This window comes from Corylus avellana, chromosome ca6 (assembly GCF_901000735.1).
Source record: "Corylus avellana chromosome ca6, CavTom2PMs-1.0".
Taxonomy (NCBI): Eukaryota; Viridiplantae; Streptophyta; class Magnoliopsida; order Fagales; family Betulaceae; genus Corylus; species Corylus avellana.
Genome location: NC_081546.1, coordinates 24,705,181 through 24,730,002, shown reverse-complemented (window position 1 = coordinate 24,730,002; position 24,822 = coordinate 24,705,181). Strand labels below are relative to the sequence as shown.

Here is a 24,822-nt window from a genome sequence, read left to right as displayed (position 1 = left end):
TTTTTTTTTTTTTTTCATTTGTGTTATACTCAAATTTTCAGGCAAAAGAAAGCAAAAATTTATTTTATTTCAGTGCAAAAAAAAGATTTTCATTTTTTGGAAACACGTAATAGATAATTAAGCATTGAATCTGATGTGAGAAACTTTATTTGATTACATTAAATGTTTAGTACAAAATTTTGTATTATATATATATATATTTTTTCTAAGTGCTTTTTTTTTTTTGTTCGAATGTTCAGAAGTATATGAGGTTGATGAATTTAAATTTTTAAAAATTTAATTATATTGTAGCACGTCATTTTGTTAAAAAAAAAAAAATGGCAATCCTAATAGTTTCTCAATTCTCTATTAAACGTGTTTAATTATAGCGTCCATTTTATGAATATTTTGGCGTCAGATTTATGCCTAGAGAAGTAGTTGTAGACTTATGGTCAAGAGACGACCTTTTGACTCAATCGTACACACACTAACTATTCGTGAAATCTTACAAGTCTCACTCTCACAACTTTCGTGAAGACCCTCCTTGACACACACCTTTCTGGTGAAGTAAAGACTGTATGTAAGCCACACACACCATCGCATATTTTCTCATCTTTCTCCTTCAGTTTAATTTCTAGCCCAAATTTAAAAACCCACTGAAAATACTCGCATAATAGCTGACAGAGGCTCAAAGTGACTGTGCAAAGAGATTAGGAATGGGAGGTTTTGGGAAAAAGAGGTATTTTCTTACTTGCTCTATCCTTCTTATTACATTAATATGATTGAAAGATATTGTTACACTTACATGGTTAAAGCATGTTTGTGATTGTGATTGAGAAATAAAACTTTTAAGTTAAAAAACATTTTTTGGCAAAAGTTTTATTTTTAAGCTTTTGCCAAATGTATATTTTTGCTATTTTTAGACTTTTTAAACTCTTAAAAACGCTTTCAAATTTTTTTATTTTTTATTTTTAGAAAACGGGCTTTTTTTTTTTTTTTTTCAAACGGACCGAGTACTAATTGTATTTGTAAGTTTTTTATTTTTTCAATTTGTACTTTGTTTGAATGTTTGTTCTCTGATAAAAATTAAAACTTCTGAATTAATATAATAGAAACTCTTTGGAAATGGAAGATTATAGTGTTTATTTGACTGTTGTGCAAAAAAAGAGAATAGAAACTCTTTGGAAATACTGAAGAGATAATTAAACATTGAACCTGAGATGATTTATCTGATTGTGTTAAATGTTGAGTGAAATATTTTGTTTTATTAGGAACTCATAAAAGAAAAAAAGATTTTTTTTATTTTGATCTGTATTTGATTTAGTCTAAAGGTTTCTCCATGGAGAAACACAACAAAACTGTGAATGTCATCATACAATAGTTGGATACACAACTAGTAATATTGTGTATGTCATGATTCAAGGCTCCATTAGTAATATTGTGAATCTCGTGAATCTCATAGCTTCATATGATGGCCATAATCAACATGGAAGGGGACCATTGAAGAAGTACCTTGATGCGCCACACTTGACATATGATTAGATTGTGAGGTATCTGGGCGATGCGCCGCACTTGACATCTGATTAGATTGTGAGGTATCTGCGCGATTTAGATGTTTCCTCCGGTATCTCCAAGCCACTTGAATGAGGACTGCGGCACGTGATCTCCAGTAGGGTGATTCGTACCTACAATGAAGCACATTTCAAGTTATTATGTGGGGTGCTTGACAAGAAACTAACATGCCCTTTTCCAAGAACAATGTCCGAGTTATTTTAGCTCGGTTTTAGGAGGGCTGCAACTCTTTAATATATGAGAAGCAGCAGCTAATTTGGAAAGCAACTGGATTCTTCTCAAAAGCCTCATAAAAAAACCTAAATTACACCAAAAATTTGGTGAAAAGCTTGTTAGAGTGAATATATGAATGTGTATGGTATAGTATGTAATTTCCTAAAAGTATGAGTGGCATGAAAACCTTCAAAACTTGTTGCAGAACCAAAAAAAAAAGAAAAAACAAGAATTTATTTGCTATACACGGTTATCCTGACGCAATGACCATATGAAATCTATGGTGAAAATGAAACGAAGCTCTTAATTCACATTAGCCCTTTCCTCCCTCATTCATTTAAATAGAAGTAATGGTACACACTCCCACTTTCTCACACCTTTTTCCCCACACCTATAGGAGACTTTTAAAATCAGATTAAAATCCAATAAAGATCTATCACAAATTTAATGATGGTTTTAAAAGCTACCTATGGGTGTAAAAAAGTGGGAGTATGTGTAGCATTACTCTTTAAATATAAGTCTATACAAGAATATTTGAGGTATAATGACAGTGATAGGAGGACATCTCACAAGAACAATCTAGCCTTCTTCTACAAGGTTTGGAAGAACCAGATCAAACAATAAATCCCACTCCATCTCTCTAGATTTTTGATAAAAATAAAAAGGTGACAAGAGAAGCCCTCACTCTTACAGAGGCCAGCAGAAGTTTAATGGAGTCTTAAAAGCAGACCTACTTAAGGTGGTTTTGATTAATCAAAGTTTTAAGTGATTGCCTTTACAATGTTTGCCATAGAAGTAAAATCCTAACACAACTTGGAAAAGCAAAATCCCCTAATTAGGAAAGGAAACTTCCTAATAATTAAAGAATGTTTAACCTGAACCTAAACTAGATTTAGAACCAAATGACTACTAACTCTCAAACTAAGCAACCCAAAGCCGAAAATTACCAAAATACTCTTAGTCTCTTACAATATATATATATATATATATATATATATATATATATATATATATATATTGTGTGTGTACACATCTGAAACCTATATGTATGGATGTATATATATTTTCTTAATCTAACGGCACCAAATGTTTTCGCATCAAAAGTACTCCTCCAATATGTAGGATCTATTATGTGATCTACTAGTACCCCATGCTGGCTTTGCAAATTTTCAAGAGTGCCTTCCCCACCAAGTTTCTTGTGTTTTATTAAGTATTTATGAAGAAAATGGGCCTCATGTTTTCGGCTAAAGTAGCTTATATGGGCAGGAAAAAGAAAAATCTGAAAAGGACTTTTTCGCGGAAGGCAGAAAAGATAAATGAGAACAATTAACTTGTTCTTTTGAGACTCAGATACAGGTTGACATAGAAATAACCTTATGGCTCCTTGAACACGTGGATTCCGCAAGAATCTTGTAAAAAGACTGGTGACTTCTTCAAGGTCTGCAGCTCGGAGTGAAAATGCTTCTACATTTGTTAAGCAACTTACTGTCCTGCTGCTAAGCAATCTCTGTCCAGGAATCCTTCTTTTTCTCCCATCTGCAATGGAAACCACGTTGTCTTCAAATACAGGCAACTTACCGAGAAGCCAAAATTCTGGCCAGGTCTACTAGGCCCTTGAAAATTCTCAACAGCTAGTTATTGATTAAACTTGTACCTTTATTTACTGAAGAATGCTCAAGACACCATGAGAGAAGTTCCTCACCACAAACATCCCCTTCAGATAAGGTAACCACATTCCCATCTTCTCCCTTGCTCTCTGTTTTTCCACGTACAATGAAAACCATCTTGTCAATCAGACCACCTTGATACAAAATTTTGCTTCCTTTAATGTATATCTTTTGTCTAACTCTCTCACGAATGGCATCTAAGACAGGTTCATCCATCAGAGCAAAAATCCGAACCTGCAGTATATTTTTAAAATCTCATAACTTGTTTATGAATAGATCTAAGTCAATGACTGTGGTACAAGCAATGTTGACTACTTTTAATGTCCATTTTGATGTCTCAAAGAGTTTGCATACATATTAATTGCTGTAGTTTGCATGAAAGGTTTAGAGAAAAGGTAGCGGGTCGTTACTATTACGTAGGCTACTTCACACATCTTTATATAGGTTTCAAGAAATATAACAATGACCAAAATACCCACAACCCTAATAACTCTCACAAACCCTAATAACTCTTCTAACATTAATAAATATCAATTGCAGGAAACATCTATTACCCAAATTTAAAGAAAATGGAAGCCAGCATTATGTCTATAAGACTGGGATCAATTATAAGTTCTAAAATGATTTTCCATACTGACCCCATTCAATTCTTCTAACATGTCCTAATGCACTCTATAAATATCAAACTCCTGAAGGTAACCTGGGGCTTCGTCTAGGTTCATTGTTTTAGACTAACAGATCTGTCACGGCATTTCCAGGATGCATGAGAATCAAACAACATAAAAGTAATTATTTAGAACTCAAACATAAATACGGTTCAGTGAGCTCCAAAAACCATAGAGATCTAAATAACAGAAAAAGATATGGAGATTACGACATCATCAAGGCTATAAGGAGTACACTTGATATCTCTATGCATTAAGTCCCTCAGCTAGAACAGATCTGAAAATTAGTAGTGTGATTGGCTTGTTAGAATAGTAGTAAATGATTAAATTTCATTCCCAGTCGGCTTAAGTTTTTGAGCTGAGTTTTTATTGGTATAATCGTTTAAGTTGGATGCCAGAATGATATCAGAGTAGGTAGTCTTGAGTTCAAACACCATCTCCACACGTTTAAAATTCCATGTGTTATCCCTACTCATTGATTGGGAGTTTGTGCCCACATGTAAAGGAGAGTTTGAGCCTATACATGAAGGAAAATATTAGAATAATGAGGCTATGTTTCTTAATGAATTGTATTCTTGTATTATGTATTCCCTCAAAACAAATACGTTAACAAACAACTAGAAAAACAAAACGCTTTTTAAAAAACTATATTCTTACCTTGTTGTAGGACTATCTTGACGAAAGAAATGTGTTGAACTTTTTGTTTTGCAAAGGTAGGAGCTAAATTATTATTTACAAATATTAAAAAAATGAAAAATAAAATAAAATAAAATAATAATAATTAGAGTGGCCGTGTGACCATCTTAATTGGAGGAGCCACTGAAGATGGATGCACATCCACCTCTTTTTTTTTTTTTAATAAGTAAGGCTCTACATCCGTTTGGGGTTTCTCAAAATAAGCGAGTGTACTCTATTAGAAAACATTTTCTCAAATATGGACCCCACCAAAATACACTTCTAAAAACACTTCTCACCTTTATACCACATCAAAACATAATTTTAAACCAAAAACACAAAACACACCCTGAAATACATTAACCAACATAGCCCAACGGATCCAATTCACCATTTTCTGTTAGTTTAATTTTTTGGAACTAGTAATCTGTCAAGGCTCAACTTAAGCCTCTTACTTTTATGGAGTTGGGTTTTTTTCTCAAAGACGCAAATCAAGAAAAAATAAGGAATCTTAAAACACGAAACTCCAAAACAGAAAAGAAATATGAAGTAACAAATTAAAAATGGGAAATTAGGGTACATGTATATAAGAAACACCAGAGCCTCAAAAAACTTCACATGTCCAAGCTATCCTTCACTTACTATTCTGTTCATTTTGGGGGTTCTTCAGATGGATCCTGTCCCCTTCACTTCTTCACTTTAATGATGGCCATATGATAAGGGAGAGGTTGATTTCAATAACTGATGCAGGACAGCCTTGGAACTTCGGGATTAAGGGGCTGTCTTGCTAGAAAGGTGATGATCAAAGAGGGGAATACGATTAAGAGAAGAGAAGAAGCCTAGGAGAGATTATGAGGTGAGATTGATGAGAATTTCAGTAAGAAAAAAGGGAATAAAGAGATGCCTAAAATTCATCTAGGGAAAGGATATGACAGCTGAGAAGATCAGAGAGAGAGAGAGAAGGGAGGGGTATTCAAAACAAACTCAATTTCAATTTGTTCCTCCACTACCAAACAGATTATAGATTACTTCCTAAGGAAGTGCGCACTGTTCTATGAAACGCAATTAGTACAGCTCACTAGCTGCTAGGGCACTAAAGAATAGCAACTGCCACCCAGAAGCAACTAGCTTTCTTCACCGTTAAGCTCCTTGACGCCAAAGTATTTTCACCCTAATAGCTAGCTACTGTTTGCCGTAAAATTTAGGAAACTATCACCACAAAGATCAAATCCTTGGCTAATAACCGAGCTAAATTAAATCCTGGAGCACCCTTTTATCCTAAGTTTGACTTTTCAACATGAAAAGTTTCAAATAGTCCACTAGAGACGCCAGTACTGACAGCCATAGCTTCTTGGTCTCTTTCTACGGCTAGTTGCTGCATAAATTCTCCCCCTTTGAAAAGAACTTAATGCTGTTGCATTAGGGGTTGGACCAAGGGTTCCATCTTTGATAAAGTTAATACCCTTTAGGAAATAACTCTAGACCAACCTTTTTAACTGAATCAACAAATTTAAGAAGAAAAGAGACTGCTGCCCTTTTCAACTTTGTTGCCTTTGAAGTCCTTTGATGGCACTAGTTTTACGTTGCGCTTCAAATGAAGATCTGTTATTGTATGCACCGTGGTGTTATTTTCACCAAGCAACCATCCAAGGATTAGAATATCATTCAGTCTTCAAGCCCAATTTTCTCACAGAATACTCTTGACACAACGTTTATGCAATATGTATTCAAGAAATTAGTCATGTTACGAAGCTCGGATATTATGATTGCTTACTTTCTTCACAAATTTGAAGAGATGGCGTCTTATATCTCTCTGAAGGTCTTCAGGCAAATTCTCCAAAAGCACTTCTTCATTTACCCCTCTGGTGGCAGCCCAATTGTACCGTTCAGCTTGTCGTACTTGCCTACATAATAAGCCAATTATATGGGTCAGGTTGTTAATAAATCCTGCACTGAAATGCCCATTTGAGTAAGAGAAATCCTTCATGAACAAACATGAACAAATTAACAGTTGTAAGCTATTGTTGAGAGGTTTCCATGGAAAATATTAGAGAGAAAGAAGCTAGTGCAACTTACTTAGCCTACCTCACACATATTATTATATAAGCTTTGAGAAATATGACAATGACCAAAATATCCCCAAACCCTAGTACACTCTTCTAACTCCCCCTAAAACTGTAGCATATATATCATATAAACCCAGCTGGGAACAAATAAACTCTAACCGGTTATGACATAAAGACTTTGTAAACATATCTCTCTACGCATGAATATTAGCGTTCAATAGCCTGCCTGTTTCTAATTTTTCAAAGTTCTTCGGATTTTGTTCCTCTTTTTCTCTATATTAGGGGTTTATCTTGTATACTTCATGTGCATCCCTTTACGCTTTTAATGAAATTGAATTATTTATTAAAAAAAAAAATCCATAGGAAGAGATGCAATGCAAACAGAAAAAAACTTTTGTTTCAATCGCAATACAAATTTCATTCTCTGCCATAAGTGTCAAACTCCGCAGCTGCTCCTTATTGAGAGTGTCCACTCTAAGGAAAGTGAGATGGCCTTAGAAAAGTGTGGTTCGGTGGCTTGCCTTTGAAATATGGAACATGGGAAGAGGTGGATCAGCTCTTCAATCATTCCTAAATCTGAATAAGGTTCATGTTGATTTTTCTTTTGAAGGGAGGGGGAGGGAGATGATTGATAGGCCTCAACTGGACAGAGGCTGCAATGTGTGTGGTGTGTGTGCTCTGTTTTTTGGAGGAAGGGAGAAAAGGAGAGCGGTACATTGGGGTAGTTAGTATAGTCGTGTGTGATGTGTTAAGAGTGGTATTTGTGTCTTGCATGTAATGCATCGAGTGAGTTTAATGCACTTGTGCGCGTGAGCGCTATGCTAGTGTGAAGTGTTCATGGTTACGTGTCTGTTGTGGGGTGACTGCTGTAGGGCTGCATAGATAAAAAAAGAAAGTCACTTAAGTGTGTAGGCATAGGAGAAAAATTGCTATCTTTGCTCTGAGGTTGTTCCTACCCTAAGTAGAGTTGAATTCAGCATTAATTCAGTACTTCTGTCTTCCATTTTTCTATAGGCTCATCATTTCACAACAGAGAGGAGAAAGAGACACAGAACAGGGGAAGAAACGATCCCCTTTCTACTTTTTTATCAGTACAAACTAATATGGGGTCAGTTTTAGATAGAGAGGAGAGAACATGAGGAAAGGAGAGAAGAATGAGAAAGTAGGAAGGAGTAGGATGAAGTCGGTGAAAAATAGTGGTCATGGTGATGTCATCCTTAGCCATCTTAAACCTAAATTACTTTTTGGTATTTTCTTAAAATGTGTGATTTTGTGATATAATATTACAGCATAAGGACATTTTAGGAATTTATGGGACAAAACTTGGAATTGTAAATTGTTAGGAGAGATTGTTGTTTACAAAGAGGTATCTTTTATTTGTTCTTTTCTTTTTTAACGGAATTGTAGTTATGTTAATCTATGTTCATGGCCCACCATGAAAACTTTTGGAAGGTAAATAAAGGCATGGTGTATCGATACTCTAGGGATTTGTCTGGCAAAAATATTAGTCCAAGTCAAAGGCTCGGAAATATTCACTTGATATGTAGAAAACTATATAACATGCCAACAAGAATGTAAACAAAATGATGAGGATGTCATACCTTCTTAGTTCATCTGACAAACGTCGATGGCTCATCCACTGCTCAACGTCACGACGTCTCAGGGACATTTCTAACCTCCTAAGGGATAACCAGCAAAGGAAGAAAAAAAGGCAACTGGTCAAAAAAGCCCAAAACTTTGGTGGTACAATTATAAATTCCAACAGTAAAAAATAAAATTTTCTTTTTTTTCTTTTTGTTGGATTTATTGACAAGCATGAATGAAATCATAAAAAGAGATGTCTATAACTAAATATACAAGTTTGGAACTATATTTACAGAATGCTGGCTATTAGTGTGTTTTAAATTTGTTGTTTAATAAAGAGGAAAATGAAAAATTAGATATAGAAATAGCAAAGCAATCTAAGTATCCAAGTCCAGAGGACCTCAGTCACATATCCTCTCTAGCCAGTTGCATATGGGTAAGCATGAGTATTTGGAAAATAACAAGCACAAATTAAAGGTAGGGATATCATTAGGCAGCATAAACACAATATTAGCAGCAGACCAGTAATGTGCAGGTTAGGTAGTAGTAAGCATGGATATAAAAAAATAAAAATAAAAAGAAACTGGCTTGGTTAGAAGAAGGTTTAAGGTTTGGGTGGCTTCAAGAAGAAAGACATCATTCCATTGAAGAGACATATATTCCCTTGTGCCATATAATCATGCTCTTATCCTCCATAAATCTCTTATCCAAATGGCCAAAAAGCTTTGTGGTGGGTGACAGGAACATGCAAAATATACATTCTACATCCTTCTCAAGCAGATTTCCATGAACAAAAATTTATGAAATAGAAATCACCACCATAGTGAAAAATTGTACCTCCGACCAAGAGCCTGAAGAAAGTTTTGCATATTTCCAATTAGAAGAGCGAAGAGCAAGAGACCCAGTCCAATGATGCCCATGGTAAAAAGGACTTCCCAAACAAAATAGCTTGGAATTTGATTTCCAGCCAGCGTACTGATTTGCTTCATAGAATCATATAGAGATGCAATCTCAGGGGATATCATTAATCAGAAGACCTTTCAGAACAAAATTAATTGAATCACTTATGAACACACTTCCAATCGTTTTACTAATGGGAACATGCCAGGCTATTATGTAATACAATCTAAAATCATTTTGAGACGAGTAATTTTCTTCAACGGTGGAGGACGATAGAAGACATGTCAAAATATTATAATAATCATAAGACCTTGAAATTGTCAATTAGTGCTTCTACTCCAGTATCACACATAGCTCACTCAATTGGGCTTAAAACTTCTTGAGACAAAACATATAGGGGATAGTATTTGATTCATTTTTAGGTTTATTTACAATTTATTTCATATCTAACAGTAGCCATTTACATGAGATATTATGTTCCTAGACTAGTCCTCCTAGGCACAACAGATATATTTCCAAGGCACCTCAGGCATTCTGAGGTCAATACCATGAATAACCTTCAGCAATTGAGGCTTCCCATATAAAGATAATTATGGGTCCCATGTTCAAACGTCACTAAATTTGAGGTTCCATATCCACTTACAGGATCCAGATTATTTCCCTGACACACCTTGCATAGACGGTAGGGCCATATCCACTTCATGTACTCTACTTAAAGAATGAAAATCTTTTAGCTCTATACTTGCTCATATGAGTTATTTACATTGGTTTGGGATCTCAGCCTGGTCAATTAAAATGTTCTGTTTTGGGATTGTGTCAAGGAGAGACTTTCTCATAGACATCATCCGGCTACATGAGGACCATTATGAATAAGTCAATATATTACCACCATATTTGAGGTAAAGAGAGCATCAACTGATCCCACTTCCCCATCATGAACTGGTAAAAAAAAAACTCAAGTTTTAGTAAGACACCCCTCTCGACCAATTGTTATAAACATGTCTTGTAAATCCCGGCATGGTGTCTAATTTGGATCCTTCATTTAGTTAATACCAGTGCCCAATTGCATCTTCTAATATTAATGTGAAAAACAAAGATAATTGATTAGTACACAATAAAAAGTTGGCAAAAAAAATAAAAATTCAAGGTATGTAATTCAACTCCATATACCACAGATTCTTGGATCAGTTCCAGCTCAAACATTTTTTCACTAACGCAACAAACCCTTCCTCCTTAAGCCACATATTCTCAAACCTGAATGGCCTTTTCCCCTGGGATACCTCCCCCAACTCTAGCATAATTGGGAAGTGATCCGAACATAGACGTGGAAGCCTCTTCTGCCTCACCCCTGGAAACCAGGCTTCCAGCTCTGGAGAAACAAGAAACCGATCAATCCTAGACCATAGCGGAGGATCTTGGACTGTAGCGTTTGTTTTTCCGGTTTCGATTAGCTATAATGATTTCCTTGTACGTTTTTCCCTTTCTAGTTAGGTGATCCTCCTTGTATACTTCCAGTGTACTCCGGGGCGCCTACGCTTTTAATAAAGTCAACTACTTACTTATCAAAAAAAAAAGTTCCAGCTCAAACATTGAGTTTGTCAAGCAAGCAAAAGTGAGGCATGGAACTGAATGATAGACCTTTAGAATTGGATGTACGCTAAGCATATGCGTAAAAACTATAAAAGAATATAGTTAAATGAATTATGATCTAAGGACAAGAAGAAAAAAAATCCTAAATGTTCAAATAGAATTTTGGAATCGCACTAGGCTGTAAAGAATTTTGTAGTGTCAAGGGCATATAGATGATCATTTTAAACAAATTGTTATCTTTATTTCCAGCCATTGCTACACAGTGTGCAGGCCACTCTGCATTATCTTTGGAGAAGAGTTGATCATACAAATATTTCTATTGTCATGACCCAACATATCATGTAGATACAAGTACGAATATTCATACACAAAACAACAGCTGCAAACATGTTACATTGAGCTTCGGGTCAATGCCAAATAAGAGATCAGGAGGAAGTTGGCAAACAATGTAACCAAGTTCACAAATATATAAACACTCCCACTCAATGGTAGGATTGCCCAAGAAGGAAGTAAAATCAAAGAGAACAAAGGCAGACGTTTGTGAAAAAGGCAATGGCTAAACCACAAATCAAACCGGAAATTCATTAGAACTTTGGATTTTGAATCAGATTTTTAAGAAAAGATGGGGGACATAGATCAGGGTGAAAATGACGAGAAGATATTAAAATGGGCAAACAATACAAAATAAGACAGATTGAAATAGCGATCCCTAGTAATGGAAGATAAATGTGATGAGATTTTTACAATGAAATTACATTTTCAGAATCATCTTGCTGGTCTGTTGCATTCTTTTGCAACAAAAAAATTACACCAAAAAAGTTCCTGCAATATGCACAAAGATCTAACTACACAACCTCTAAAAACCCAAAAAGATGAGTTGAACATGAGGAGCAATGTCCAGATACAAGCAGCATGATAAAACTTGCCATGTATCTTCTTAACCCTCTCTACCACACAAGTCTTTAATTAGTTTAAACACTATACAAAATTCAACTTGTATGAGTAAGTACAGCACATTTCAGATGTACATATACAGAAAAAATGAAGAGAGATAAAAGCAATACCTGGAATCCCCAAAATAATGAATATGTATATCTGGTTATGATGCTCCCTTCCGTAGTAAGATTGACAGCTTGAATATAGATTCCATAATCAAAACCATCTGGAGTCAAACAAGCACTAGCATTCTTATTCTTTTTCCATTTCTCCCAGTTTGGATTGGAACTAAAACCTGTAAAATCATATCCATGCCCACAGTCTATGAAATCCACGCATCGCTGAATTACAGAATTATGGCAGGCATCTCGAAGACATTGATTAACCCTCTGGGTCAAGAAAGAGGGGGCAAAAGGAAAACTTAGTAAATCATTAAACAAAAACCTTCATGCATGTAGTAAACAGAATGATTGGCCAAGTGAAGCAAGGAAAAACAATTGCATGCTTCACCAGCCAATATGTTTTTCCTGCTTAAACATAAATGCATGTACAAGGGAAAGTGTAAAGTTCAAGAAGCATTCCGAAAACAGCAAGGAGAAGAAAATTGTCTGGGTTAACTACATTTACCTCCCTCTAACTACCATGATTTTTGCAATGTCCCCCCAATCTACCATTGGGGTTGCAAAATGTTCCCCTTCCACAACCCAAAATGACAAAAATACCCTCCATAAAGGTTAAAAATGACTTACCTTTTTCTCTTTTTTTTTTTTTTTTTTCTTTTTAATCTTATGGAAGGTATCTTTTTCACTTTAGTCGGGGGGGGGCGCGGCCGGGCATTGCAATGGTAGGGATAAATGTAGTTTCTCCAAATTGTCTAGATGAAAGAAAGTTCAACAAGCATCCTTAGAAGATATGACAACTTCCACCCACCTGTAACCCAAAGAGGTACCAGAATGACCCAACAACATGGCCAGACAACATGAAAGTGAGAAGATTTATGACAAAATTTGCCCATGCTGACTCGAATACAAAGCCAATTGGAGACTGACCACTAAGTAGAGGTAGACACCTATACAACCTAGGAGCGTACTGAACAAGAACGGCTGCTCGTAAAAGATTTTTAGCATAATTTGCTCCTGATGCTCCCAAATATCTTGGTAGAACAAACAATATTATGATCTGCAGCAACAAAAGAAAAAGAAACAATTGTAACAAGAACAGTTAATGGAGATATACTTATCATCTAAGAAAAGCATGTACTGTCACATTACTTCGCAGAGAAACAGATTGATTGATCCAGGTAACCATTTTATAAAAAAATTTATGCAATTTGAGGATGTATATACATGCATCTTTTGATTCAAATAGACATCTTAAAAAGCAATTATGATTTATTTCCTTTTTAAGACGCATGTAAAAATGCTCACCCACCCACCTACGTCTGGGTGTGCACACACACACATACAATCAAATATTGATCACTTTCATCCTTTCTCCACCAAATTTTGTTTTTTTTGTTTTGTTTTGTTTTGTTTTGTTTTTTTTGTGTAGATTTCGATAACTAAAATGGTCAGAAAAGTTGGCCACTTCTGATAGACCTTGAAGTTGGCTTTTGGTTCAGCAAAAATTTGTTGGTGAAGTGGCCTTTTCCTCCATGTGCCGTTGGGGATTGTTCATCAATTACATACCAAATTTCTAAATATCTTTTGGTAAATCATGTCTCAACACATTATAATATTGAAGGCACATTTCACTATACGCAGTAAAACCGACTTTAAGAGACCTAAATAATATGATACTTTGAGGGGTCAATGTCCCACTACACACCCTGGATTAGAGCCATGATGCAATTTGTGGTTTCTAGGGTCTTGAGGCCTAGTGAGGATTGACATTACAAAGGAGGTTGTAACTTGCTATGAAGAAGGGATGAGCTCCATTCACCTTTGAGATAACTGAGTGGTCCCCTTGGGTTAGTGAAAGGGGTGTCATTGCTTCACTAATGTAGTGAGAGAATATAATGCTCGGATATATATATATATATATATATATATATTGGATGGTCCATAACAATATTGAGGTATCTTGTCAAAAACCACATAAATGTTGTTTAACCTTGTTGTAGTTTGCATAAACGGCTTAAACAGAAAAGGTGGAGGCACATTACTGTGTTGTTATTGTTTTTACATAGCCTATCAAGCATCTTATTATATTGGCTTAGAAAAATATAACAATGACCAAAATACCCACCAATCCTAATGACTCTCACAAACCCTAATACCTCTTTTAACACTCCCTTAAGTTGGAATAGCTTGGAGCACATAATACAAAGACTTGTAAAAATAAAAATAAGAAAATTCGCTAAAAACTTCAATGGGAGGTCAGATCTTGTCGCAAAACACCAAGGCCAGTAAGATCTTGTCGGAAAACACCAAGGACCGGTTGGAACTCACTGCTAAACACTTAAGGCCGGTCGGATCTCAACAACCAACAACAAACAATCAAGATTTGATCATATCTCACCACAAAACACCAAGGTTGGTAGAATCTTGCCGGAAAACACCAATAACCAGTTGGAAACCGCCGTAAAACGCCAAGGCCAGTCGGATCTCGCCGCAAAACACCAAGGCCGGTCGGATGTCAACAACCAACAACGAACAACCAAGAGTTGATCTCGCCGCAAATGATCAGAAAATGCCTAAGACAGCCATGAAAGCATCCACTAAGGCCACCGATAACCAACAATGCCACAAACAGCTCTAATGACCACTGCACAATAGCCAACCACCGAGAACCACCGTGAAACAGCCGGGTTCGAGAACTACTGACAGAGATATCAAAACAAATACAAATACCGAAAATCACGAAGAACCACCGAAGCCTACACCGACAACAAGATAAACTGAATTTTCTTTTTCTCCAGAGTCTCACTACGACTCTTTTAGAGCTTCATGAAGGCACCGTCCACACACGAGGTGCTACCACTGGGACTATAAACACCAACACCAAGATATCAAACATCAACCACAAGAAAGAAAAAATCAAGACTACAAACGAGGGATTAGACCAAGGATCTAAGCCTAAAGCTTTGATACCATGTTGTAGTTTACATAAACGGTTTAGACAGAAAAGATGATACCATGTTGTAGTTTACATAAACGGTTTAGACAAAAAAGGTGGAGCCACGTTACTGTGTTGTTGTTATTGTTTTTACGTAGCCCACCACACCTCTTATTATATAGGTTTAGAGAAATATAACAATGACCAAAATACCCACAAAGACTAATGACTCACAAATCCTAATAACTCTTCTAATAAGCCTGATTCTCTCCTCAATATTGTCTCACTCTTCCCACGAGATACACTCTAAATCAATTCCATCGAGCTTCTCTCAATGTGACTCATCTTTCAATCCCTTAAAGATTCAGAACACCTTTCACTCCAAAAGTCACCTTCCAAAAGATATGTTCTTCAAACCTATATCTAGAAATTAGAGCCTAAACAAATATCAACAATATTAAATGAGCAAATCCACATAATTAACGTAAACTGAAAAAAGCATATATTTTTCAAAGAAAAACAAACTTAATTTAATTTAATATGACAAAGTAACAACGAACACATATCCACAACAAAATTGGCATTAAGCTTAAACTTTGAATCTTCAATAAGATCTTAACACATTAAGCACATGGATGTGACATTTATGTAGATGGTGATGAATACAAACTTGATAAGGGGAAGAGAGAGAGGAGGGAGCCCTTACTTGAGGAAGCGGTAGTACAACAAATAAGTCAACAAAAAAGAAGCCACGAATATAATTGAGAGCAATCTTTTTTGGATCGTCAACTAACTCTCCAGCACCAACCACTCGTGACTCGGGGGCCACAAAAGCCAACCTAAACTGCAAAAAAAAAAAAAAAAAAAAAAAAAAAAGAAAGAAAGATAAAGCAGTCAATGTTAGAACAAAGGATCCAACCAAAGCGAAGACCATACCAATGGTATAACGATTGGAGACATTGGATGTCACGAGTAAAGTTTTTTTAAGATATTACTTAAAAGTTGAAACTTGAAACCAGTAAAGTTCTAATATTATAAAGTACTTTTGTTTCCTTCTATTTACCTTATTGTTCAATAACATACAATAAATTTAAATAAATATACCAGGAGGCATATAATATGTGATATAAGATGAATATGTACAATGGCAAGATCAAAAAGCTTTCTAAGGATAATAGAGACAAGTGTAAGAACCCATACTTCTTGCTTGCTTAAAAGTGAATATGAATGCAAAAGCATATCATTGCTATGGGACTAAACTAAAAATAAAGAAAACAACAAAAATTATTTCAAAATCTTTTTTTTTTTCACTGGGCTTTTGATCACACGAGTTGCATGTGAGAAATTTGAGTGATAAAATAAAAGTAAATTTCTTTAATGGGCTCAACGTATTTATACAGTTAGGGCTGTGCAGAAAATGGCCCAACCTGTGCCAACCTTAGTTTCTGTGATGGCAGAGAGTCAGTTCGATTTCGAAGTTACATAAATAAGTATGTCCATTTGGTTATCGGGTTTTAATATTCAAACCCAAACTAAGGGTAAGCATAAATACATAATATATATAGCATGCGGCAAACAGTTAGTAGCATGAGCCCTCACAAACTAAATGCTGTCCCAGTTCAAAATTTCCCCAACTTTACTTCCACCAATTCAATTTGTCCCTCTCTCATTTCACTGTCAGATTCGTCAACATCCACCATCCCCATTGCCACTGCTGCACCAATTAAGATGACCAGCCCCCTGGATCCTTGACTACCCTCCTTGCTTTGCCTACTTCAAGTGCTTTCTCTCCATTCTCGCCGACCTCATTGACCTCCACCTTGTTCACCTCCAAAAGATCATCGACTATAGCGACGCCGGGCAGAACTAAGATTGTTTTGACAGCGTATGATAATAGCAGAAACTAATCCTAATGGAAAAGGAAAACCAAATCCTTATTGAAAAAGGAAAACTAATGAATAAATAATAAATCCACACTAATATTCTTCTCCTGCATCATATAGCTTCAACACTGATTTTGTTCAATTTGTGTTTGTTACATGGCTTTATAGATTGACTAAGGATTTGGACGCAAGGAGGTGAAATTTGATTTGGGTATTGGTCATTGGGTCCCAAATGCTAGTGATTCTGGACCATGTGCACTTCCAGTATGTTATAGTTTGTATGAACGGTTTAGACACAAAAGATGGAAGCTATTATATTATTCAACTATTCAACTTATGTTAACCTAATACAAGCATCCTATTATATAGGATTTGGGAAATACCTTAAAGACTAAACTACTTCCAAACCCCTAATGACTCAAACCCTAACTCTTTTAACACTCCCCCTCAAGCTGGAGCATATGCATCATATGAATCTAGCTTGGAAGATACAAGCAAACTAAAAACAACTAGAAAAACATACTCTAACACTCCCCCTCAAGCTGGAACAGCTTGGAGCACACAATACAAAGACTCATACAACTAACACGATAATTTAATAAAACTTCAAGGCCGGTCGAAAACTCGTCGGATTTGATTGGATCTCGCCGCAAAACGGCAAGGCCGGTTGGATACATCGATCACTAACAACTTGGGATCAGTTCTCGCCACAAAACACTAAGGCCAGTCGGATACATCGATCACAACATTGGATCGGTTCTCGCCGAAAAACACCAAGGCCGGTCGGATACATCGATCACAACATTGGATTGGTTCTCGCCGGAGAATCCAAGGCCAGTCAGAGCTCGCTGGAGAAGACAAACCACTCCAGCCACTCCAAAAACAGTGGCTATAGAATCAATAGATGACCACATAGTAACTTTTCAACAACTCAAAATCAAACCACCGGATTTTTTTTTTTCTTTTCCGATGGCCGTTGCAACTTTGCCGGCCACCACAGATAAGACCGAAAAACACAGAAATACACCCTGACAGAAAAATATTTTTGTTTTCAGGGAAGAATTCTCACCCAGCAGCATTGACAACACTGCTTTTTTTCTTTTTTTCTTTTTCCACCAGAGGTGTTCCGGTCACCATAAACAATATAAAAAATAATAAAAACCTGCTTCGAAGGCGCCAACAAGAGAAAACTTAACGATAGATTATCCAAGAATCGAAACAAGCTCTAATACCAATTCTTATTTTGAGGGAGGCACTTGATGGGCAGGCAGGTTTGTTTTTACGGTTCTGCTCAAGCACTTGTTTGGAGTGGTGGGGCCAGTTTGTTTAGCTACACAGTAGCACATTATGTTTGGGATGTACTGGTGAAAGGCTTTGGGCTATGGCGTTGGTGGTTGCAGCGGTTTTCACAGGTTGTTTGTGGATCATGGGCAGGTAAAGTAACTCTCATTTGGTAGAGCATTTCGTTTATAATGTTCATCTCAGGTGTTATTGTTGCACTTATATGCTATTTTCTTCCTATTGTACCTCTCTCTCTCTCTCATTCTTCCTGTCTCCTCCACCAACATAGCTCTTGCCTTCCGCTGTCCCCACTCTTTCTTAATCCAACCAACCCGACTAATTTCTTGAACCACAGTGAAACCAACCCACCAGTTTTATGGGTGCTCTAGGTTGGCATCGGGTTCAGATCTTTTAAAAGTGACGAACTAGGGTCGGTGTAAAAATCCTTTCCAAAAGTGACCAACCTGACCCATGCAGGCCCTTTTATACAATACATAGGTGCCACAAGACATTGCTATTGCTTTCCAGGTCTTAGAAACGTGGACACCCCTGCATTTTCAGCTGATATGTTTTACTTATGTTGTGATCTGCCCCGTGGTAAACAAATCTAATATGGAATTCTCTTGCTACCATTTTAGTCTCATGACTTAAGACATACAAACAAATCTAAACGAACAAATTTAAGCAGGCTTTTCATGTTGCAATGTTTAGGTCTTTTCTAAATGCAAAGACATTGGTAGATATAACAAAGGCAGTCTAAAACTCTGAAACAAATAATGCCTGCATCAGTAGGTATTCAAAGATAGTTTGACGGATTATTTACAATATTATTGAGAACAAAATAACAATAATGTGAAATTTTTAAATGAGCTTTAGCATATGGTCCATATTAGCAGGTTAATTAAACAAATTACCTGAAGAAGCATATGGAAGAAGTATATGAGATCAGTTAAACTTCTGAAAACCACAATTGTTGTGGTCATGGGCTGGTCAAGAACTATACACAGATTATCCTGCATTCAAGGAGTGGGGAAAAGCAAGTAATTTTGTGCAAATAGTAAACCGCAAGAAAATTATATTTTTCAAATCTAAAATATGGTTATAAGAAGTTAGGAACATGATCACAGAGGATAGAGACCATGAACAACTAAGATTTTCAGCCAAAAATTGCATGTTTTATAAAGGAGATAGATGTGATTTATATGTTTATAGTAGAAAGACCAATTGCTATCCAGTCCCAATTTTATTTTCCTCCTCTGCCTTCCTCCATTTTTCTCTATGTTTCTTGTACCACAAAGAAAGGCAAAGAAAAAGAACCCAGATACTTGTAAAAGAACCCATTTTTCTCTATGATTTAGACTGTTTTTTCCCTACTTCTTCCTCCAATTTTTATTCTTCTCTTTCAGTTAAAATTGCCTGGTTCTGAAAGAGGTAATGAATTTACGGTTACTAATTGTTTAGTTACTGATAGAGGGAAGAAAATGGAAAACAAATTTAATAAAGAGGGGCAGTTTTCTTACACAGCAGCACTCATCCATTCCACATACATAGGAGAGTTTGTTACAATCATTGGGGAGAAAATTCTGAGAGTTGACTGCCTGTAGGGCCAGCTGTAGGTACAACTGGCTCTTTCTAGAAGAGTACAAATAATATAGTCTAGCATTCTAACACACCCCCTCAAGCTAGAGGATATATCTCATATAAGCCCAACTTGGAACAAATTGACAAACCGATTTTTACATAATGACCTTGTGAAAATATCAGCAAATTCGTTCTCAGACTTTATAAATACATATCTATGTCTCCACTCACTATCTTGTCTCGGCCAAAATGGTAATCAACTTCAATGTACTTAGTCCTCTCATCGAACACATGGTTGGAGGCATAGTGAAGCTTCTAATAAATAGTATGCCACGCCTTGGGGCTCTCTTCAAGCATCAAACAATACGAACAACAGCGTCCCAATGTGAGAGTCTCAGAGCCTCTAAGAACTAACTCAATACTAATTGCATATGAGATATCTGACAATGTGATGGTTAGATAATTGAGTTTCCCAACTAGTCAACGGTATCTGCTAGGATCTAAGAATAACTCTCCTTCGCAAGTTTATAATTCAGATCTCAAGGAGTATCAACAGGTTGAGCACCTAACAATCCAGTTTACTCGAGGATGTCAAGTACATTCTTCGTTTGAGATACGTTGGTGCCTATCTTTGACCTTGCAACCTCAATTCCCCAGCAGTACCGAAGTATGTATTTTTCAATATACATAATAAAATGTGTGAAGTAGGCTATGTATCATTGAAACAAGCCTCATCTTTCTCTCCATATTTACTTGTGCAAACCGAATCACAAATATCATCTAGCATCCATATGTTGGACTTAATAAGATTTGAGAATACTCCCAAAACACTAAAAATTAAACAAAAACTTATGAGATGGTGGCAACTTGGTATGCAGATGGATCATCACATCTGGCTACTAGCTCTTAATCAAGTAGGGTTTATGACTTTGTTAGAGAGTCTTTTATAATGGCTCTAGGATTTAATGGATTGGCATCCAAATCAGGTAGCTTCTATCTCTTACATAGTCTCCCCTATAAATCTCATTATACCCATGTTAAAATTTGAGAAACCATATCCTTATCAAGCGCACAACTCATCAACATTAATAACTTCAAAATGAATCTAACTTTATACTTACAAAAATCATCTTCTAAAAAATAAATAAAGGAGGAGAAGCATACCTTTAGTACAGACAACAAGAAGAAAAACAATGGGTCCACAAAAATTGCCACCAAGCAAGAAATGACAAAAAATTTGTTCCATTGTTGCACGACTTTAGCATGAGGATTCATGACACCAGGAATATATTGTTGGAGAAAAGAATAAAATCTCCTAGCCCAGCCTTTAGCATCCCCATAGAGAGCATTATGGAACTATAAACATTCAAAATAAGGAAAACTGCATAAGATCATTGAAGTATTTGTATGCATATTTAAAAAAAAAAAAAAAAAAAAAAATATTTGTATGCCATTATTCTAGATAACAAAATTATTAGTAGTAAAACATGACAAAGTCAAAAGGATATAATGGTATGGTAAAATGTGTGTGCAACCTCAAGAAAAATTTTCCTAGAAAGATAGATAAACAAAGTGTTTGCATAACAACTACAACCAACACCCATTGACATCTAAAACCACCTCCAACAGCAATACCACTGGACAGTAAAGTATAACCACCAACTCCACAAAAATCCGCATAACCCCTATTGATGATAACTGTCAACCCCACCCCCATTGAAATCTGCACCACCTTCATCCAAAAGCACTATAAGCACCACAAACACTTCCTTCTGCTCTTGTAATCACCACAAACACGTCCTCCATAACAAAATCATCACCAGCTCTACCAATCCCATTACTCCGCTGCCACTTCAATGGTACTGATGTGATTACTACACCCATAACCCTAATCACAAAAATTATGTCATTTGTGATGCAGAATGAAGAAAGAATATTAGTTTAAAGTTAGTATTATTTTGTAATTGTTTTTGTTAGAATATGTTTTCTAGTTGTTTTTCGTTTGCTTGTATCTTCCAAGCTGGATTCATATGATGTATATGCTCCAGCTTGAGGGGGAGTGTTAGAAGAGTTAGGGTCTGAGTCATTAGGGTTTTGGGGGTATTTTAGTCTCTATGGTATTTCCCTAATCCTATATAATAGGATGCTTGTATTAGGTTAACATAAGTTGAATAATATAATAGCCTCCGCCTTTTGTGTTTAAACCGTTCATACAAACTATAACATGGTATCAGAGCTTGTTTCGATTCTTGGGTAGTTTAGTTTTCAACTTGGTGGCCGCACTGCCCGTGTGGGCTAACCCACACGGGCAGTACCTTCAAAGAGCTCCGTAGAGCTGTTTTGTTCTTGTTTTATGGTGACCGGAACTACTTCCGGTGAGAAAAAAATATATATATATATTTTGTTTGTTTTTGATGTTCTGTGATGCTGGCCGGATGGTTCTGTGGTGGCCGGAAAAGTTGCAGCGGCCATCGGGAAAAAAAAAAAATATTCCGACGATTTGATGCTTTTGGTGTTGAAACGTTACTGTGTGGCCCTCTATTGATTCTGTAGTTGCTGTTTTTGAAGTGGCCGGAGTGTTCTGTCTTCTCCAGCAAGTTCCGGCGAGCTCCGGCGATACTCCGGCAATGGTCCGGCGAGCCTCCAGTGACTGTTTCTGTTCTGTTTTTAAGTGTTTTTCTTCTGTTTTTAGGTATTGCCAGCCTGTTCTGTGTGTTTCCGGCCAGTTTTGAAGCCCCGACGAAGTTCCGGCGTATGTCTAGCGAAGCTCCGGCAAAGTTTTTTGTTTTTCCGGTATCTGTTTTCCGGCTAATCTTGTTGGTTAATCATGTGAAAATTTGTTGTTTGTTTGTTTGTTGTTTGTGATTGATGTATCCGACCGGCCTTGGATTCTCCGGCGAGAACCGATCAAGTGATCGTTGCATCCGACCGGCCTTGGTGTTTTTCGGCGAGAACCAATCCCAAGATCGATGTATCCAACCAGCCTTGGATTCTCCGGCGAGAACCGATCAAGTGATCGTTGCATCCGACCGGCCTTGGTGTTTTTCGGCGAGAACCGATCAAATGGTTGTTCAAGTTACCAACGAGTTTTCGACCGGCATTGAAGTTTTATTTAATTAACTTGTGTGGTCCAAGCTGTTCCAGCTTGAGGGGGAGTGTTAGAATATGTTTTCTAGTTGTTTTTCGTTTGCTTGTATCTTCCAAGCTGGATTCATATGATGTATATGCTCCAGCTTGAGGGGGAGTGTTAGAAGAGTTAGGGTTTGAGTCATTAGGGTTTTGGGGGTATTTTAGTCTCTATGGTATTTCCCTAATCCTATATAATAGGATGCTTATATTAGGTTAACATAAGTTGAATAATATAATAGCCTCCGCCTTTTGTGTTTAAACCGTTCATACAAACTATAACAGTTTTTAATATTTAATTTATGTTTTTAGAGCTCGTATTTAATAATGGGCTTGGCCCAAAAGTTAGTCACATTAGGGTTAGGATTTAGTGTTTTAGTCTATTTAAGCACAAGTTTCAATTGTATTGAACAAACTATGATTAAGAAATAAACAGTTATTTTGTTCTTTGAGAGTTGTAATTGCTCTTTTATGCGGTGAGACGCCAAATTTATCCAATTGGTGAGACACCAATCTTTTATCTTTATTTTGTTCTTCATCCGTGCTGCGTCACTTTGCCACCAAAACTGTTACTAATACTTTCAATACCAGGCCCACACAATTTTCTGCCTTTTTATAGGCAACAGAGCAATCTACCACGTATTCTTTTTGCTTCCAACAAAGCACAAAATGCAAAAAGATATATATATATATAATGTCATTCATATTTCTCTGAAAACTAAAATAGTTTCAAAGAGAATATTACCATACAAGACTAGATTTAGGACAGCAGCACTTAAATTACAATCCTTTTGTAAGATGTTCATGGCCACTACCACAATTAATTTTCAACCCCTTTGAAAATGAAAGCCTGTGTTTTATTCTTTTTTGTGTTTCTTTTATTATTTTTTTCCCGGAGTTGGGGAATGGAGGAATGGTTCATGCCTGACAACGAGAAATTCAAGCTTAATAAAAAAAGTACCCCCTACACTGAAAAGTAAAGCCCAAAACAGTTAGTTACAGAAGTTAATGAAAATGCTTATTGGGGGGACGCCTTGCGCACCGCTGCATATCTCATCAATAGGATGCCTTCTCGGGTCATGGATCTCAAAACACCCCTTGACGTGTTGCCCCACCTTTCTCTACTTCAAAAGGTGTTTCTCCGAGGGTCTTTGGATGTGTTTGTTTTGTCCATGTTCACGGTCCAGCTCGGAGTAAGTTGGACCCTCGAGCCCTCAAATGCATCTTTGTAGGTTATTCTCCCACACAAAAGGGGTATAAATGTTATCATCCCCCATCGAGAAAACAGTTTGTCTCAATGGATGTTACTTTCTTTGAAACGCAACCATATTTTTCCTCATCCCAAACTCCTTTTTAGGGGGAGAGTCCGAGGGAAGAGGATTTTTTGACCCCGTTACCTATTCCTACCCCTAAGCTTGAGCAGGAGAAACAATAGCTTACTAATGAGTCTCCTACTTGTAAGTCATATGTGCCTCTTATGGAAGAGTTGAGAGTTTACTCCAAACACCAGAAAAGGAAGACCATTCTTGATGCTACATGCCAAGCATCTGATCCTAACTCAAGTGATACTACTTCTTTTCCTTATATGAATTATGTAATACTTGTTGTCGATGATATCAATCTCTCTATTGCACAACGCAAAGGAGTCAGGTCATGCACACACCATCCCATATCTAATTTTGTTTCCTATTAGCATATTTCACCATTATATTGTTCCTTTGTGTCCAAATTGCCATTTGTGTCTATCCCTAAAAATCTACAAAGGCACTCAGTGATTAAAGTAGAGGCCAACAATGCAAGAAGAGATGAAAGCTCTTCACAAAGACAATACTTGGAATCTTGTTAAATTGCCTAATGTAAAGAAGGTTGTTGGATACAAGTAGGTGTTCACTATCAAGCATAAGGCTAGTGGTTTTGTGGAATGATACAAGGCAAGACTTGTTGCAAAAGGTTTTACACAAACTTATGGGATTGACTATGAGGAAACATTTACTCTAGTAGCAAAGATGAACTCAATTAGAGTTCTACTTTCGATAGCAACAAACTT

General features: G+C 36.5%; 2 protein-coding genes across 2 annotated transcripts in view; both read right to left on the bottom strand.

The window, feature by feature from the left end:
• Nucleotides 1–24,822, bottom strand: part of LOC132185800 (probable cyclic nucleotide-gated ion channel 20, chloroplastic) — a 53,150-nt gene that overhangs the window by 26,598 nt on the left and 1,730 nt on the right. The window lies entirely within an intron of this gene.
• LOC132185801 (probable cyclic nucleotide-gated ion channel 20, chloroplastic) lies at nt 1,260–12,001 on the bottom strand. Its single transcript, XM_059599594.1, has 7 exons — nt 11,976–12,001; nt 9,259–9,396; nt 8,439–8,516; nt 6,546–6,675; nt 3,419–3,665; nt 3,138–3,300; nt 1,260–1,664 (listed from the first exon to the last, which is right to left on the bottom strand). Exons 2-7 carry the CDS (start codon nt 9,339–9,341, stop codon nt 1,436–1,438), a joined length of 930 nt encoding a protein of 309 aa, XP_059455577.1. The 5' UTR covers nt 9,342–9,396; nt 11,976–12,001; the 3' UTR covers nt 1,260–1,435.